Source organism: Cetorhinus maximus, chromosome 2, assembly GCF_964194155.1.
Source record: "Cetorhinus maximus chromosome 2, sCetMax3.hap1.1, whole genome shotgun sequence".
Lineage (NCBI taxonomy): Eukaryota > Metazoa > Chordata > Chondrichthyes > Lamniformes > Cetorhinidae > Cetorhinus > Cetorhinus maximus.
This window is the reverse complement of record NC_135880.1, coordinates 57,088,686-57,108,528: the sequence shown is the minus strand read 5'-3', so window position 1 is coordinate 57,108,528 and position 19,843 is coordinate 57,088,686. Positions and strand designations below refer to the sequence as shown.

At 41.3% G+C, this 19,843-nt stretch overlaps 1 protein-coding gene across 2 annotated transcripts in view; it reads left to right on the top strand.

Moving 5' to 3' along the window:
- Positions 1–296: 296 nt before the first annotated feature.
- cetn3 (centrin 3) overlaps positions 297–19,843 on the top strand; it is a 43,343-nt gene continuing 23,796 nt past the window's right edge. Inside the window, exons 1-2 of one of the 2 annotated variants that reach the window (XM_078564942.1) lie at positions 297–511; positions 16,474–16,609. In XM_078564942.1, the coding sequence (XP_078421068.1) occupies positions 495–511; positions 16,474–16,609 (153 nt within the window). In that variant the 5' untranslated portion in view covers positions 297–494. Of the gene's footprint in view, positions 512–11,150; positions 11,244–16,473; positions 16,610–19,843 lie in introns of those variants that run through there. The other variant, XM_078564952.1, reaches the window with a different exon arrangement.

Sequence of the window (19,843 nt, the reverse complement as noted above, 5' to 3'; positions counted from 1 at the left end):
AATACTGGTACAGCAACTGCGTCCTTTAATTTTCACTACCAATTTTTTGCAAAATATTTGACATCCTCTGTGGGACTGTTGTCTACATTATGTCTGTCATTATGTTCCTCACTGATGATCCTTGCCTGCATACTATTGGTTGTTGTGTCCAGGGCACCGCCAGCAGCTTTGATCCTTACAGCAAGCGGACAGAGATTCCCTGCGTCCGCTGTCCCACCTGGCACTTGTTTGGACGGCGATCCGGCCCCGGCCCCGCCCCCGGCCGCTGGCTTGAAACTGTCACTCCTCGAGCTTCCACTGACGGTTAGGCAATATGCTCTAATTGAAAGCGTAGTCAGCCAATAAGAAAAGGGTGTGGGCATGCCGTCCTATCATAAGTAGCAGGTGGCCTAATCCGCCCAATGGGTGCTGGGGAGAGTTGGGAGGCGGGACTTGGTAGCGGCTGGTTACCCAGGTAGCCATCTGCTGGAAACGGTGCAGGGTCTGGTGCTGTAATGAGTCTGTCGCTCAGGTAGGTCGACCTGTGCTGTTCGGCGTTATTGGCAACGGAGCAGTAAATAACAGCCCCGCTTTTCCTTCCAATTGCGGTTGGCTTTGGTGATCCTGCAACGCTGGTTGTTTTTGCCAAATGCGGGGCTGCGGCCTCTATCTGTTGTTGTTGGCTTGGCGGACGGCAGATCTTGCAGCTCACCCCGTGATGAACTAATGGCGTCGGTGGGGGTTTCCTGGACAATAGCAGCTTGTCCTTCAGTGCCTTTGACTTATTCAGAGCAAATGAGTTTTTCCCAGTCATTATTACAGTGCTGTTTTTGGGGGCTTACTGTGCGCAGATTGGCTGCCCGGTGATGACTTGAATTTAGATAGCATCTTTAACGTAATAAAATGCCCAAAGGTGCTTCAAAACAAAATTAGGTACTAGGCCACATTAGGTGATATTAGGGCCAGAGGTAGATTTTAAGGAACATAAGAATGTAACAAATAGGAACAGGAGTACAGCCTGCTCTACCATTCAATGAGATCATGGCTGATCTTGCGTTTCGATTTCCACATTCCCGTTTGACCCCGATAACCTAACATTTTCGTGGAGATTAGAGAATTCCAGAGTTTGGGGCATACGTGGTGGTGTGATTAAAATTGGGATTTCTCAGGAGGCCGGAATTAAATGAGTGCTGATATCTTGGTGGGCTGGAGGAAATTACAGAGAGAGAGGTGATTTCATGGAGACACTTGAAAACATGGATGAGAATCTTAAAATTGTGATGTTGTTACATTGGGAGCTGGTGAAGGTCAGTGAGCACAGGGGTGGTGGCTAAATGCCATTTGGTGTGTCCTTGGGGCACAGGCTGCAGAGCTTTGGATGACTTAAGTTTATGGAGGGTAGGTTGTGGGAAACCAGCCAGGAGTATGCTGGAATAACCAAGGCTGGAGTGAGGTTTCTGCAGTGGAAGAGCTAAGTGAGATGGGTGAAAGTAGACAGCCTTAGTGTCACTGGATATGTGGCTGAAATATTTTTTCTGGGTCAAATGTGACATCAAGGTTGCTAATGGCCTGGTTCAGCCTTAGACACTTGCCAGGGGGAAGGATGGAATTGGTGGTGAGGGAGCAGAGTTTGTGGTGGATACTGAAGACAATGGCTTTAGTTTTTCAAATATTTAATTGGAGGAAGTTTCCACCCACCTGGATGTCAGATAGGCAATCTGTCAATTTGGAGACAGTGGAAAGGTTGAGAGAGAGAGAAGTGGGTGAGGTGGTGCTGTTGTGGTGTTAGTATATATGTGGGAACTAATGCTAAGTTTTTGGTGATGTTGCTGAGGGGCAGCATGTGAAAGATAAATAGGAGGGATCCAAGGATTGATCCTTGTCGGACACCAGAGGTAACTGTGGGAATGGGAAGAAAAGCCAGTGATGGTGATTCTTTGGTGATTTAGATAAGAATGGAACCAGGTGGGTGCAGTCCCACTCAGCTGGAAGGTGGTGAGGTGTTGGAGAAGGATTGTGTGATCAACCGTGTCAAAAGCTGCAGACAAGTTGAGAAGGATGAGGAGGGTTAGTTTGTCTTTGTTGCAATTACATGGATATCATTTGTCACTTTGATAGTTATTTCAGTATTGTGGTAGGGATGGAAACCTGTTTGAGAGATGAAGGTATGAAGCTCTAGGGAATGATGGACATAAATTTGGGATGTGACAACATGTTCCAGGACTCTAGAAAGAGGTTGGACGTGTGGCAGTAGTTTGCAAGGATGGAAAGGTCAGTGGTTTTTAAGGAGAGGGATAGTGATGATGGCAAATTTGAAGAGGAGAGGGAGAGAACCTGAGCAGAGAGAAATGTTAACAATCTCACTATCGTGAGAGCCAGGAAGGAAGGTTGGGTAGTCAGCAGTTAGTGGGAATAAATTCAAAAATGCAGGTGGTGGGACTTGTGGACAAAAGGACATGATGATCAATAGGAGAGAAACCAGGGAAAGAAACAAGTTCAGGGCTAGAGCAGGGGAAGCCTTAGAAGTTTGACCTGATGGGCTAGAGGAAGAGAGGGAAGTGTCGGATTATTTGAATGCTCTCAGTCATGATGATGAAGAAATCTATGAGGTCCTTGTACTTGTCATTGGAGTTGAGGATAGAGAGCTTGCAGTAATGAAAAGTCAGGGGTTACCTTCATTCCAGGATAATCCTGGAATTGTGAGCAGTTTTTGCAGATGTGTGCAGGACTCTAGTGCTTTGTGGTTCAGTTAGATCTTAGTGAATGGCGGACAACTAGTTTAGCCATATACATTCAAGTTTGTGCCCCTTGGACTTGAGGGTGTGGCGATGATGGCTGTGCCAGTGGGAATGGCCATCATGAGAGAGTAATGGTTTTAATGGGGACTAGGGCTTCTAGGGTGGAGGCGAGGGTGTGGCTGAGCAAATCATAGCTGCATAAGTGTTGTGTTGAACAGAGGGCCAAACCATTCTAGAAGAACAAGGGCAGCAAGTGCTTGGGATCACTATCACCTTCAAGTTCCCTCCCAAGTCAAACAGCATCCTGACTAGAAAATATATTGCTGTTCCTTCATTGTTACTGGGTCAAAAATCTGGAACTCCTACTTAATAGTACCATAGGAGTACCTCCATTACACGAATTACAGCATTTCAAGAAGGGGGTTTACCACCGCCACCACCATGGACAATAATTGTTGGCCTTGGCAGTGACGCCCACATATCATGAATTAATTTAACAAATCACTAGCTTAGTGCATAGTGTAGCCTGATAAGCCAGCAGCTAAAGGATGAAAAAAGTAACCAATGCATTCATTAAATTCACATAGTCACTGGTAATGGCAAAGTACTGTGGATGCTGGAAATCTGAAACACAAATAAACAGTGCTGGAAAAACTCAGCAGGTCTGACAGCATCTGTGGAGAGAAAGACAGAGTTAACGTTTAGAGTCTGTATGACTCTTCCTCAGAGCTAAAAAGAGCAGTAAAAATGTGGTGAAATATATACTAAGAGGGGAAGGTCAGGGGGTATGGTGAATACGTGGCAAGGGATCGAGTCAGAGGGACGGGAAAGGGTGAAGGGTCCTGGATGGGCGTTGATATCAATGAATTGTTGGAGCTTGTGTTCCTTAGCACCTGAAAGAAAGAGACTAAGTTTAAGGTGTCGGATGAGACAACGAATAAAACGAAACAGGGTGAGTCGGTGCTGCTGGAGGGAGAGGTCAAGTGCGTTCATATGGCGGCGCATGGCACTGAGTGTGGATCTCAGGATGCGGTGAGAACAGCAGTCCAAGGAGCGTTGTATGTCCCGGAGATACCTGTAATCCTGGGCGGAATCCACTCAGTTTCATTTTATTCTTTGTTTCATCCGATGCCTTAACAAGAAACTTTGTCTCTTTCTTTCAGCTGCTAAGGAACGTGGTCTCCTGTACATAGGAGAGACCAAATGCAGACTGGGTGACCACTTTGCAGAACACCTTCGGTCTGTCCGCAAGCATGACCCAGACCTTCCTGTTGCTTGCTGTTTCAACACACCATCCTGCTCTCATGCCCACATGTCCGTCCTTGGCCTGCTGCAATGTACCAATGAAGCTCAACGCAAACTGGAGGAACAGCACCTCATCTTCTGATTAGGCACTTTACAGCCTTCCGGACTTGACGTTGAGTTCAAAAACTTCAGACCATGAACACTCTCCTCCATCCTCGCCCCTTTTTGATCCCCTTTTTTCAATATTCATTTTTATATTTTAATTTTTATTTTTTCCACTTTCATTATTTTTAAAATTTATTTCCATTTTTATTCATTGTTTTATCCCCACCTTTTAGCCTATTTTCAATCCTTTTTCCCACCCCCACTAGGGCCATCTGTCACTTGTTCCTGTTGTTCTTTCCAGTGTGCTTATACTGGTCCGGCTATTATCACATTCTGCTTTCTACTCTTAATGTCACCACTAGCACTTCCTTTAGCCAGTACCGCCACCATTAACACAACTTTGACCTTTTGTTTATGACATTCTTTGCAATTTCTCCTTTGCCTCCACCTATCGCTGGTCCTGTATCCAGCTTCACCTGTTCCACCCCCGTTAAACAGTATATTTTCCACATTTTTACTTCTCTTTAGCTCTGAGGAAGAGTCATATGGACTCGAAAAGTTAACTCTGTCTTTCTCTCAGCAGATGCTGTCAGACTTGCTGAGTTCTTCCAGCACTGTTTGTTTTTGTTTGTGGTCTCTGGTAATGTTCCCCATGTAAAAGTTCTATTAAATTTTAGAAAATAAATTTGCGAATGCTTGAACTTTCAAGGAATATAATTCTCATTATGTATAGTGTGCTGTTAATAGTCTGAAGTCTGCTTAAGAGTTGCAAAATAATAGCCATTTTATAGTCTTCTATGAATCAATTGATTGCAGTTAGTGTCACAGCCATTAGTTATCCAATTTGATGAATTAAGTGTGGTGCTCCTTGATTTTTTTCATTACGTCAGATTAGTAAGGGTCTAGATCCTTTTTTATTCATTCATGGGATGTGGGCTTCCCTGGCTGGGCCAGTATTTATTGCCAATCCCTAATTGCCCTTGAGAAGGTGGCAGTGAGCTGCCGCCTTGACTGCTGCAGTCCATGTAGTTTAGGAACACGCACAGTGCTGTTAGGAAGGGAGTTCCAGGATTTTGACTCGGTGACAGTGAAGGAACGGCGATATGTTTCCAAGTCAGGATGGTGAGTTACTTGGAGGGGAGCTTCCAGGTGATGGTGTTCCCATGTATCTGCAGCCCTTGTCCTTCTAGATGGTAGTGGTTGTGGGCTTGGAAGGTGCTGTGTAAGGAGCCTTGGTGAATTCTCACAGTGCATCTTGTAGATGGTACATGCTGCTGTGTGTCGGTGATGGAGGGAGTGAATGTTTGTGGATGGGTTGCCAATCAAGTGGGCTGCTTTGTCGTGGATGGTGTTGAGCTTTTTGTGTGCTGCACTCATCCAGGCAAGTGGGGAGTATTCCATCACACTCTGGACTTGTGTCTTGTAGATGGTGGACAGGCTTTGGGGAGTCAGGAAGTGAGTTACTCGTTGCAGGATTTCTAGCCTCTGACCTATTCATGTAGTCACAGTATTTATATGGCTAGTCCAGTTCAGTTTCTGGTCAATGGTAGCCCCCCCACCACCCCCCAAACCAGATGTTGATAGTGGGGGAATTCAGTGATGGTAATGACATTGAACGTCAAGGGGCGATGGTTAGATTCTCTCTCCTTGAAGATGGTCATTGCCTGACACTTGTGTGGCGTGACTGTTACTTGTCAGCATAAGCCTGGATATTGTCCAGGCCTTGCTGCATTTGGACATGTCTGAGGAGCCATGAATGGTGCTGAACATTGTGCAATCATCAGCGAACGTCCCCACTTCTGACCTTATGATGGAAGGAAGGTCATTGAAGCAGCTGAAGATGGTTGGGCTGAGGACACCATCCTGAGGAACTCCTGCAGTGGTGTCCTGGAGCTGAGATGACTGACCTCCAACAAGCACAACCATCTTCCTTTGTGCTAGATAAGACTCCAACGAGTGGAGACTTTTCCCCCTGATTCCCATTGACTTCAGTTTTGCCAGGACTCCTTGTTGCCACCCTTGGTCAAATGTGGCCTTGATGTCAAGGGCAGTCCGTCTCACCTCAGCTTGAGTTCAGCTCTTTTGTCCATGTTTGAACCAAGGCTTTAATGAGGTCAGGAGTTGAGTGGCCCTGGCGGAATCCAAATTGGGCATCAGTGAGCAGGTTATTGCCAAGCAAGTGCCGCTTGATAGCACTGTTGATGATCCCTTCCATTACTTTACTGATGATGGAGAGTAGACTGATGAGACAGTAATTGGCCGGGTTGGATTTGTCCTGCTTTTTATGTACAGCACATACCTGGGCAATTTTCCACATAGCCAGGTAGATGCCAGTGTTGTAGCTGTACAGGAACTTGGCTTGGTTCGGGGTGCAGCAAGTTCTGGAGCACAAGTCTTCAGTACTACTACTGGAATATTGTCAGGGCCCATAGCTTTTGCAGTATCCAGTGCTTACAGCTGTTTATTATGTGGAGTGAATTGAAATGGCTGAAGACTGGCATCTGTGATGCTGGGGACCTCTGGAGGAGGCCGAGATAGATCACCTACTTGGCACTTCTGGCTGAAGATTGTTGCAAATGCTTCAGCCTTATCTTATCCTTTGTGTGCTTTTCACCAGTGTTTCATCTTTTTATGCTGATGAAAGATGAAAGATATGGATGTTCATGTTGAATATATTTAAAGATGAACTACATTTACCACCACCTGCAGTAGTTTTAGCTGTCTGGGAGGGTCAGAAATTGAATCATGTCAATGTGCATAGTATAAATATACTGTAGAAAGGATAAGTGACTTCTACTCTGGTACTATTTTCAGTTCATGAAAAGTGATGCTATGGTAGAAATGGATGAACAAGACTCAGAAGCTTTGGAAACTGACTGACTTGTTTCTGTTTTGAGTTGTAGAGATGTGGATTGTGGCTTTTGAGGTGTGGGTTTGGGGTGAGAAAACCTGCTGCTTTGTTTAACTGGGCTAACAGTAAAAGATGAAAGGCCTGTCATTGAAACTGAAGGAAGGACAAATGGAGGTGATGTTCCAATGCACCTTGATGTTATAGGCATCTATGACCAATATTTTTAGTGTTAATTGTTCAATTGACATCCTTAAGGTTTTGTGTGATGCTGATCCCCAGAAATCGCATGCAGTGACTTTTTTGAGGTGGCTCTTTGGGCTGTTACATGTTAACCAGATGGACTGACGGCAATTACATAGTCCAAACCTTGGTAATGTTCCCAAATCACTGCATCACTTGGTCCTGAATGTTGCATGCACCTGAGAGCTCCAAATTATTGAGGGATTGTTGAGACAAACCCAAGTTTCAATTATATTGAGTTTACTGTTAAAGAAAGACCATAGTCTGTCACCTCTTATCAGCATCATCCAAAATAAATGTTTAAGTTAAAGCTGTCATCCATCAGAGATCCCCAGTATCAAAATAAATTAATTGGTACAAGTGCCTCTGTATCTTCTAATCAATGTCTTTGAGATTCATTCTTGAGCCATGTAGAACAAGAATACTGCATTGAGCAAATCTATTACCATACCCTGTAAAATAGCCCATTGCTTATGATAGATTGTTCTACTATCGTGAGAGATTTGACAAAGCCTTATAGGAATCCTCATTTGTGAGAAACATTTGCTGTTGCCAGACATTAGTACTAGTTTAGAAAACAGTACCATCAGATCAAGTGGCTGCTGACTAGAGTACAAGTGAAAAGTTGTTTTGAGGCTGAAGTCATGGTAGGTTTGAGCTGTCAGTAGTATACTTGTCATTTTGTTAAATTGAAGCTCTGACTGTGTTGATTTTATTCTTTGTGGACCATATGAATGTAATAAATGTTGCAGTATACTGCTGTATTACATAACAGGAAATGTAGTATTTGGATAATTTTTTTTACATATCTTTGTTTTGTCATAACTCTGGATTGCTCTGAGGCTGTACCCAGTTCTGTGAATTTCAGGTAACAGTGGAGGCATGTGTGAAATAATATGGTAGAGTGAGTAGCATAGCAGTGATATGATCAAGGTCTTGATAACCATAAGGTCTGCCCTTGTGATTTATGATGTTATCATGCCTCTAAGACATGAAAGAGATCATAAACTGTTTAAATCAAACCTTACTTTCTTATTTTTTTTTTAAAAATGGACTTTGCTGAACCAAAAGATGGTTGCTACAGGTCACATTACAAGTTGGCTACAGTTTCTGGAAATTTCCAACAGCCTTTAACAGGAAAAAGCTCACCCCTCATCCTTGTGGAATCTTGCACCCCTCATTGTGAGGACACATTACAATCAACGAAACCAGAGACAATCTGTTTCCCCAGTCAGGTCCTATAACGAAGGGAGAGCCATTAAAACTTGTTATACCTGCAGAGGCGCTAATAGCCACCATCTGTCTCCTAAGGTGACAATGGATTTTGACCAGAGGCATAGAAACTGCTTGTTAGCTTGCAACTGACTCATTAATGGGCAGCATCACATGACCTAAGCTTCTGGCCTTGGAAACTTTAAATATTACATTTCTAGTCCCGCAACTCAGTCTGTTTAACCTCTAGCCTACAAACAACACAGTCGGACCCCAGGCTGAGCAACAGCCTACATCAAGTCTAAGCCTCCTTGGAGCTGTTTCTCTGGAATATTTCTATCATTGCTTGCTGAAAAGACCAATTCCTATATGCCAACCTCATCTCACTGAGTCATGTCAACTTTTAAAGGAATTCTGCAATTCTTGCTTCAGCTAGCTGATCCTGCCTGAACTGTAACTCCCTTGTAAAGGAATGCTCATTGGACTCTGAATTTCTGGACTCACGCAATCCTGTGAACTGAGATCCATACTTGTGGTTCTTTTTCTTTAAGTTATTCATAGTTTTAAAGACTCCTCTTTCATATCTTAGTGTGTGCACGTAGTTGTGACCATTTTTTCTATGTATGACTAAACGATCACAAACCAAGGACAGGATTTTCCTGTCGGCGAGCGGGCCCTGCCACCACTTGCTGACACGTAAAGTGACACGCGGTGACATCTTGCGGAACTCCCGACGTCACCACGCCCCATTTAAATTTTCAGGTAGGCGGGGGCACAGCGAAATCAGCTGTGCACCTGCCAACCTGTCAATGGCCAATTGAGGCCATTGACAGTCAATTAAGTAATTAAAGGACCTGCCCGTCCAACCTTAAGGTTGGCGGGCAGGCCAGGAGCCCTGACGTGAATTAGAAAAAGCATGAAACCTCACCCACGGGCGGGATGAGGTTTCATGTAGGTTTCAAAAAATTTTAATAAAGTTTTGGTAAAAAATTATGGACATGTCCCAACTCATGTGACAGTGTCACATGAGGGGACATGTTAGGAAAATTTTTATTTTTCTATTTTGAGCTTTTTTACATTTTTACAGCTGATTTTCCCTGCACTTAACCTCAAGGAGATGAGTGCGCTCTTTCGTGCATGTGCAAAAGAGCGCACACTCTATTTTGGTATCCCCCTCCCCTCACACAGGAAGCTCATAGCGCTTCCATGTGGACGTCACGCTGGGCGGGCCTTAATTGGCTCTCCCATGTAAAATAGCTCTGTGCCCCCAAATGGGGGGGGGGGGTGCAAAATTCAGCCCCAAGTGTTTGGGGATACCCATCCTACTTAAAATTAAAAAGCCCCTGCTTACGGAGAGCTAGTGAGAAAATAAAGGAGTTCAGGTGTTGTTGTCCCTGTCCCCCCCCGCCCCTCCGCCTCATAACAATGCAATCTAACTATTTTAAGTTGTTGTGAGAAAGTAAAGGATCCAATCATATGTTATTGTAAATAGTGTAGGGTCTTCATTCCAATCCTTTTCAACCCACTGAGCTCCTCTGGAAATTTCAGCTGGATAGGACCACAGAAGGTTTATAAATGTGTTGATTTTTAAAAATTTTGTTCTAAGGTAAGTCTTAGAATGGTCACAGCATGGGCCTTTTGGTCCATGTCCCTACCAGCTTATTGCAAGAGGAATTTAGCTGCTCCCACTCCTCAGCCTATGCCCCACAAGGTGTTCATCTAATTCTAATTTCAAAGCAATGATTCAATCCATCTCCACCACACTCTCAGGCAGTGCATTCCAGATTTAACCACCTCTTTGCATAAAGGAAGCTCTTCCTCAAGTTGCCGTCGGTTCTTTTGCCAATCTTTTTTTTATGTCTCTTTTTGGTTCTTGACCTTTCCACCAATGGGAACAGTTTCTGACTTTGTCTAGACCCCCACATGATTTTTGAGCACCTCCTATCAAATGTACTCTGTCATTTCTCTAAGGAGAACACTCCCTGCCTCTCTATCACAACTGAAGAGTCTCTCATCCCTGGAACCATTCCCATAAGTTTTTTAAAAATTTGCAACCTTCCTAACGTGCGGTGGCCAGAATTGGATACCATTATCCAGTTAAGGCTGAACCAGCATTTATAATATTCATCCTGTGATCCAACTGTGTGGAGTCTTCAGAGAGCTCTTGAGTTAAACCTGAAAAGCCAACTAGTCCAGACAGAGTTCCAGTCAAGTCTATCTGATGCTTTGCCTGTGAGTTTTTAGTGTTCCACTAATGTTTCCTTTTCTGAGGGAGTAATTCCGTGTCAATGGAAGCAAGCAAATGTTGTTCCAGTGCCAAACCAGCAATGCTGGACAAACTACGCTGCATTGTCTTGCCAACACTTTTTTCTAAGGATTGCAGAAAAGTTCATGATTTAAGTGGTCAGATATCGATCCTTAACTTAATTATCATTAGTTTGGGCTGGAAGATTGACAGCTTACTGACTGGTTGATGTTGTGAACTGCCTTTTTTTTGTAAGAATGCTGATAAGCTGGGAACAACCTCACCACTATTAGAATGGATTTTTCAAAGACGTTTGATTTAGGGTTGATCCTACAGCTGTGTTTAAGAAGTTGATAAAGTTAAACATGTATGATATTCTTATCCAATGGATTGCTAACTTTCTCACTGACTGCACTGTTGGATACTGTGGCTACCTATCTGAAAGTGTTCAATTAACAGTGTACCTCAGCACTTGGCTAGGGCCTATTCTCCTAATCAGTAATGATACCCTCTCTTCTTCCGGCCTCCAGATACTGGAAACACATGGATGATATGGCAGTTGTGGAGTCTAGGCGGTGGGGTGTGATCAGTGAGCCTCGGGAAACTCTTGATGCCCTCAAGGAATGATGTGAGGAAAACAGTATTGTTATGACTGTGCAGTTGATACAGCTGAGTTATTTAAAAATCCAAGAAGGAAACTTTTTAAACAACTGTCATAAGTCATAACCTATAATTTTAAGTGATATGTTTGAGATGCAACTCTAAATTCAGGAATCAGACCACCAGTTCTCGAGGTTTTGTATTAAGTTAAACGAAGCCTTTTTTATTAATTTACACAAGTTAAATGTAGACACATGGCTACAAATTACTACAATCATAACTTTTAACAAATTCCCAAATTAATCTCCACTAAGGTAACAGCAACTCTCAGACTTAACCAGCCACCAGGCAAAGCATTTTCACCTTACGAATTCAAAATGAAGTTCTTTTCACTTTGGTTCCTGTGGAGACAGTTGGAGGCTTACAGGTGCTTTTGATCTCACATTGCCTCTGCTCTACACTCACACAATTGCTGAAGTTATACCTAGCACAGTCCATTGAATGTAAATTCTCATTGTATCACCAGCCTCTGAATTAAACCTCTCTAACAATAAAACCCCTTTCATAGTACCAATTTTATTAGTAACATAAAATATTGCTCCGTATCTGCTAGATAAGTGTCAGTTTTCACCCCACTTCTTGAATGCTCTCTTCAAAAAATGTAAATGCGCTCTACCTCTGTGTATTAGCTTTGAGATGTAAACATCAAAGCACCCAGACTAGTTAGCTTTAATCCAATTAAGACACACCGAGACTAAACCTCTATTTTAAAAGAAAAATACTTTTCAATAATATTATATACATTAATACCTTCATGACAGTATAGTATGTAATGTCATGCACGTAAACTTTAAGTAGACATGAGCACATGCCCTTGACATAGACAATTGCACAATGACACAGGTGAGAGCTTTAAATCCTGGGTATACATATTAAAACCAACTTGAATTGGGATAGCCAAGTGGACAGTATGCTTTTTTTAGAATGAACATCTGTGCTTTTTTTTAAGATCCCTCATCATTTTTAGCCTCCCAACCAGTGACCTGTTGATTTACACTGGCTAAATCTGTTCTTTGATCGACTAGGCTCTGCCCGTGTAGCACCCTGGCCTCATGTGCATGCAAACCGCCCAGATCGGAAAGAATGCAGAAGTGTGTACTAAGGTTGATCTTTGGCCCAAAATACAAATCGTACAACAGTGCCTTTTTGTGTCACAAAGCCCAACTCTACAAACAATGAAAGTTAATACTTGTGCTAAGTTCGGAAAATCCTTTAAGCAATCTACCCAATTAACTGGCTTTCTCCACTATGCCTGGGGCGATCAAGGCAACTTAGAAGTTGGGCTAAGTTCAACTCCATAAAATGCAGGACTGGAAGGTACCTATTCCATACATGGTTTGTGTCCCCTTTATGAAGCACTTAAATGATAGATAAAAGCAAAATACTGCGATGTTGGAAATCTGAAATAAAAACAAAATGCTGGAAAAACTCAGCAGGCCTGGCAGCATCTGTGGAGAACGAAAGAGTTAATGTTTTGAGTCAGTATGACTCTTCAGATGACATTTTATGTACTTCAGTGCCTGTAATATAGGAATGGTGTATTGGTTTGTAATTTCAATTTAACATTACCCTTTTTATATCCTATTTAATCTTTTTTTCTACATGCTTTTAACCTGGTGACATAGTCTATATTGTCATGACTCGCTGGGGGTAGTGTACTGCAGTATCAAGCCCCAGTGCTCCCTGAGCTGAGACGAATGTGAAAGTTTGATCAACCCACCTAATTGTTTAATTTCAATTAACAGAATGAGCACCAGGTTTGTAAACGTAACTGTTTTTTGAACAATCTGTCATTAGCCAGTGGCAAAAAAGAAATATGAACTGCTAATTTCTAACTCTAACCTAACCTCTACCCCTTACACGCACACACAAGGCACACAAAAACATGGATTTTAAGGGTGAGATAAAACAGTTCATTAGTGCCAATTCCAGAGTGCAGGATTTGCTGGGTTGATTTTGATTGATGTCTCCCAAATTCTTTTTAGTTCTTTGTTAATGACACAAGGTGGTCTTCCAGCACTTTCAGACTTTAGTTCACTAGTTGAGCACTTGCCATTCAGTGTTTCTAATGGTAATTTTCTCCTTTGCCTCTTGAAAGGGGTTTTAAGAGAGCAGGTTATAGAGATGAGGAGAAAAATCCAGCCAGCTATTATTGTAAGATTACTGGAATCTTGCACACACACAAGACTGAAGTTTTAGATCTTTTGCCTTTCAGGCTAGGAGCTATTCTGCTGCACCTCTCTTGCACTGGTCAGGAGTCAATTTAAAACGTTGCCAGGCAGTTCCCCTTTAGACCAGACTCCTCCTCAGCACCATCCTGTCTTTCATGGTACATTCTCCCAATCCTTTTTTCCTATCTAATACTACAGCATTGTTTCCATCCCTTGCCAAATTAGTTTAAACCTCTTCCACAGCATTAGCAAACCGTCCCATGAGGATATTGGTCTCAGCTTATTTGAGGTGCAACCTGCCTGGCCTGTACAGTTCCTGCCAACTGGAACTGGTTCCAGGAATTCAAAGGCCCCCACCCTCCTACCTTCTGTCCAGCTATTCATTAATTTGCTCTGACCTAATTTCTATGCTCACTACTGTATAGCACAATCTGAGGATTTATACCTTTTTGAGGTCTTGCTTATTAATTTCTTTCCAAGCTCCCTAAACTTTTCTTGCTGGACCTCATCCCTCCTTTCTGCTGATGTAATTGTTGCTGATATGGACCATGATCTCTTTTTTTTTTGGAGGTACTCCCTACATACACATCCAGAATGCTCTGCAGCCACTCTGTGGCATCCTGGATCCTGGCATCAGAGGCCAACGTACCATCCTGGAATTGCATCTGGCTGCAGAAATGCCTGTTTTCCCCAACTATAGAATTCTCTCTCTCGCATTACTGATTTTCCTTCTCTGCCCCCCACCGTCTGCATACCTGAACCACTGTGGGTACTTTGTCTCTGGCTGCATTCTCCAGAGGAACTAACATCCTCAGCAGTATTCAGAACTGAATACTGGTTTAGGGAGTGATATACACTTGGGGTATGCACTATTTATCTGGCATTCATCATTCTGCCTGCTCATGCTTAACCTGTGGAGTAGCTACCTGTGTAAGCATGCTATCCATGAAATGTCACCTTGGGGGTTTCACTGCAGTGGCACCAGCTGCCACTCAAGTTTCAAACCTGGAGCTTGAGCACTTCCAACTGACAACACTTCCTGCACATGTGCTTGTCCAGGACATGAGCGAATTTCATGAGGTTGAGGTGCCCTTCATACTCCTATCATGTTATTAACTAACTAAAGACTTAAATGCTCACCAGCTACTCACCAATCAAGTTTTTGTGCTGCATCACAATTTTAGGTATGTTAACGTAAATGTTTTAGTTATACATCTGAGATGAATGAAAAATTAAGATCATTGAATGTTACCCCTCTTTAACTTTAAGACCCTAGATCTGATTAAATACTGTATAAAATATGATATACTTAACCGAGCTTTATTTTATAAAATAATCAAATTGGCTTGCTTTTCAGTTTCTATACAATAAAGAGAATTTCATTTTTTTTCTAATATTACTGTGGGACACTGAAGTAGACTTGTGGCAGCTATGTGTAAGTTGGTAACTATTTGTAACTGCAAAGTTTAAAGCATCAAAGAGGTTAGGTGTAAAAGCAGGCATTTTGAAATGGAAATGAATGAGCTAACATTTGCATTTGTAGATACGTTAAGAGATTGAAATGAAACAAAGGGGAATTAGGTCACAAGGAAAATGTTTGCATCTTGCAGGAGTTCATATGATTTCCTCACTACTTGTTTACCTGTCTTTGCTTTTGGGCTGATAAAATTAAGATGGAAACATGAAAGATCTTATATTTGGAAGAGTTTGAGTTTCAAGAAGTTTAGAACAATGGGTTTTAAAAGACCAAAAGGGAGAAAATGTATTTAAGGAAAGATTGAAAGTTGTTTTGAGGGAAATGGCATTGTGAGATCTTGAAAGATGGGCTGTGCGAAGATACACCTATAAAAAGCAGCCTCTAGCCACCCCAGAGAAGTGCTTGTTCCAGAAAGCAAGGGTTTGTTACAAGCCTTGGATTTCCAATGTCGAGTGAGGGAAGCTTGTGAAATACCTCCCTTATATCAAGAGGTGGGTGCCTTGTGGTAACATTACTGGATGTTTTATAGATTAAGAATCTATTTGGACTGTTGCCTGAAAAGGATATTTATTGCGAGTCTAGCTAAGTAGAAATGTTGTAAGACTAAATTTGACTGTGTAACTAATCTTGTATGTTTAAGTTTTCTTAATAAATATTTTAATTTCATATTTAAAATCTCCACGTGGTAGTGGACTTGTTACTTCTAACTTCTCATAATAAAAATACAAATTGCAAATCGTTGTGATAGCTTGGCCAAGTTTCCCGTTGGGATATGGTCAGCCTGGCAATTACCACTTTCTATATCATAACGTTAATTGATCTAGCTTGCATTACAGGTTGATTTAAATGCCCATATGTGGACTTAACCCTGCGTGCCCCCTTGCACTGTGATGTCATTATACAAGTTTCGTGTGCCCATGTGTGTCACTGATTCGGGCAGACCGACCTCTCACCGCACTATTCTGCAATCTCCCCCTCTGGGACTGCATTACCCAGTGCTGTTGGTTTATTTCCCTCCTACAGATGCTAAAATACTGTATACTTGCAGTATCTTCTATTTTTATTTTAGACTTACAGCATTTGCAGGTTTAAAATTCTTGTTTAAATTAGATTATTATTTAAGCAATATTGTACTTGACCACTAATTCCTTCACTTGAGTTCATTGCCTAGACATTCTATAGGAAACCTACAAAGTAACTTTTTAAAAAAAACATTCCTTTGAATGACCTGAGTGACTTTATATTTAAGCAATGTGTTTTAATGCCAAAATATCAAATGTACCGACTATAGGGTTAACTGATTACTAATTTAACTAAATTCTCTTTTTTGTACAAGTATTGTAAAGTGGAATGGCAATAGAGCTGTTTATTTAGAAATTGAATGAGTGATGTATAATAGCTCCTGAGTTTCAAAAATATTTTGTATAGAAGAGCTTTGTGAAAAAGCAATATATATATAAATGCTGTTGATATGGCTGAAACTTTAGGTTTGAACAGCCATTTATTAATTTTTATACAAAAAAACATTTTTTTTAACCCCTGTCTTTCAGAAACGAGCTTGCCATAGACAAGCCAAAAAGGAAAAAGCGTCGAGAATTGACGGAAGAACAGAAACAGGAGATTAAGGAAGCTTTTGACTTATTTGATACCGATAAAGATAAAGCAATAGATTATCATGAACTGAAGGTGTGTTTTGGTTTGAATCCATTTTGATAGCTGAGCACTGTGCATTAAGTAGTGCAACTGTTATTTCCACAGCTATTTGGCTCATGGATTTATCTCTTTATCCAATTGTTCTTCGGACGATTGGTAAGTATGTAGTCTGCTGTGGAAAATGCATGTTGTAGATTTGAGCTTACTGATAATTTTATAGTAGCCCAACAGGAGGTGTATCTTTCTACTAATCTTTGCAGTAATACCAGCAAAATATCACACCACCAAACAGCTGGATCTCTTGCTATGCCATCAACCCCCGTGTGGTCTGGAAAGTCATGAACATCTTTTTAAAATAAATGAGAAACAGTGCATCCACTGTAGCTTTGCTTAAGAGCCCAAGGCGTTAATTTGTCAATTCATAATTTCCTTCTGTCACCATGGGGAAATATCCACTTGAATGAAACTTGGGAATTATAAAATTTACAAATTTGTGTACAGCAATATGAAAAATGGTTGCCTAGTAAGTTTTAAAAAATTCTGCTGATAGCCTTAACCTGTAGTTTTATAAGATGGTGGAGTGAAAAATCATTTGACACATGAATTTGTCATTTCACCTAAAATTTGAAAAAAGATTCCTTCCTCAAAGGAGCCATCTTCCACTGTGCCCACAGTTTTTCTACCTTTTTTTTTAAAGTTGCACAAAATTTAGAAATACCTTTAACTGATTGTCTCTTGAGACTTTCGCAATTTACAGCAGCTATAATTTCACTGTGGTCGAAAGCCGAGCTTTCATCATTTGAAAGGTCAGTTAAATTTCAGTTGTTCCAATTTAATTCGGACTAATATTATTAACTAATTGAAATACAGAACAAATAAGTTAATCAAAATAGCACATGCTTCACTTTTCCTCCTTTAGGAGTTGTTCCAAGTCATTTTATTACATTCAATACTTTTAAAGTTAGTTTTTTTTTTCAGTGAAAAGTTCTTTAACACCCCTGCATAGAGGGGGAAAAAGAGGGTGGACCTTTCCATAGCTTGTGGGCTCAAACATTCAGTGTTATTGAAAACAACTCTTGCAACTTCTGACAGTAGAAAAAAAGCAGAATCTCTTCATTTTCTCATTCTTTCATTCCATCCTAGATTAACTTTTTAATGCCTTTTCTCTCAATCCAATCTACAATTTCAGATCGCTTCCTATCAAAATAAGGGGCGGGGGAGAAATGAATCACAATAGTATGTCTCAGATTTGTAGTATCCTCTGTACTGTCTTTTTCTACAAGTCTGAGGAATATCTTTTGATTTCTGCTATCTCCCTCACTAACCAGTGCTCTGTTCGTTACCTGATCTGTTTCCCTGTGGGCTTGCAAGCAATGGTCTGCTGTTACTTACATGTTTGAGACAATTCGTAGTCATCAGCCATTATTGCAGCTGCCCTCTTATCTTAGAAACTTTGATCTTCCAGGTGGGACCTTATTCCTAAAGGGACACTTTGTTTTAAAATTATTCCATTAGCATTACCTCTAAGGTTTTCAAAATCTTGATCAATCTGCATAGCTCTCTACTACCTATCAAATATCATTTTCCTTTTCTCTAGCTGATTCTTTCTTAGGTTTCTAAGCTTTTGCCTGTGCACTTCCAGAACTAACTCGTAACATTGAGAACGGCATTCACTATCAGTCACTAGATTTCATATCTAAAAGAAATGAGTATACTTCTAATGCTTTCCCAACTGAAATGCAGAGAAATTACTCAGGATTGTGAATCTTTGGAATTTTCTACACAGATGGTTGTGGATGCTCCATCATTGAATACATTTAAGGCTGGGATAAACAGATTTTTGGTGTCTCGGAATTAAGGGACGTGGGGAGCAGGCTGAAAAATGGGGTTGAAGCCCAAGATCAGTAATTATCTTGAATGGTGGAGCAGGCTCGATGGGCCAAATGGTTTACTCTTGCTCCTATTTTTATGTTGTTCTTAGAACTGTCCAACTTTCCTGTGGCAATTGTAACTTTGTTGTTTGAGAAAATTGCTACAAGATACACTTCAACTCCTTCCTTACTAAATTTGAGCACTAGGTGAATATTCCTTGCCAAATCAAAACCAGGAATTAAATCTGAGTCATAGTCAAATTTTCCTGCAACACCCTGTTTGCGTAATCTAAGCTTTTCTTTGTTGAGATCAAATTTCCTTTTTCTCTTTGAAACTCAAAGTTTTCTGTGTTCTCATTCTTTGGAATTCTAATTCAAATTTTAGTATTTCTGTTTCGAATTCATTTGCAACTAAATCTTGGCTAACTCCCATCTGTGTGCTAATGTTCAGGTGTTGAGCCAATACTTCAGCAGTCTTTACCTTTTTAGTGCCTACTTTTGAAACCCTTTCCAACTTCTCTGCTATCACCTTCAAATTAACCTTGTTTTAACTGTTGCAAGACATTAATAGACAGGTCCTCCCTTTTGAGAAATGCTTCAGCTGTAGAAGTAGCCATGTTAGCTTTTTGAATAAGTACTGCAATCTTAGTTTGTTTAAACTCTGGCAAATTTCAGTGTGCTCCCAGCCTCTAGATTCATATCCCAGAAGAGCCTCAAATTTGTTACAGCCCCCATAGAGACCTAATACCAATTTTTTCCAAAAAAAAGGTTTGAATTGCCAGTGATCAACTTAAATGAATTGCACAACAAGATTTCAAGTTTAAGACTTTCATTTTACTTCTTTAAAAAAAAACTAAAAGCCTAGCCTAATGCATTAAAATACAAATAAGACACCCTTTATCAGTGCTTTAGCATTGTTTTTAGCAACTGTCTCTCTCCCCCTCCCCAAACATTTACTTTTTAAAATTCATTCATGGGATTTGGGTGGCACTGGCTAGGCCAGCGCTTATTGCCCATCCCTTATTGCCCGTGGGAACTGCCTTGAACTGCTGTAGTCTGTGTTGTAGGTACACCCACAATGCTGCTAGGGAGTTCCAAGATTTTGACCCAGCAACAGTGAAGGAAAGGCGATATAGTCCCAACTCAGGATAGTGAGTGGCTTGGAGGGGAAATTCCAGGTGGTGTTCCCATGCATTGCTGCCCTTGCCCTTCTAGAGGGCGGTGGTCATGGGTTTGGAAGGTGCTATCGAAGGAGCCTTGGTGAATTGTTGCAGTACATCTTGTAGATGGTACAAACTGCTGCCACTTTGCATTGGTGGTAGAGGGCATGAATGTTTGTGGATGGGTGCAGTCAAGAGAGCTGCTTTGTTCTGGATGGTGTCAGCCTTCTGGAGAG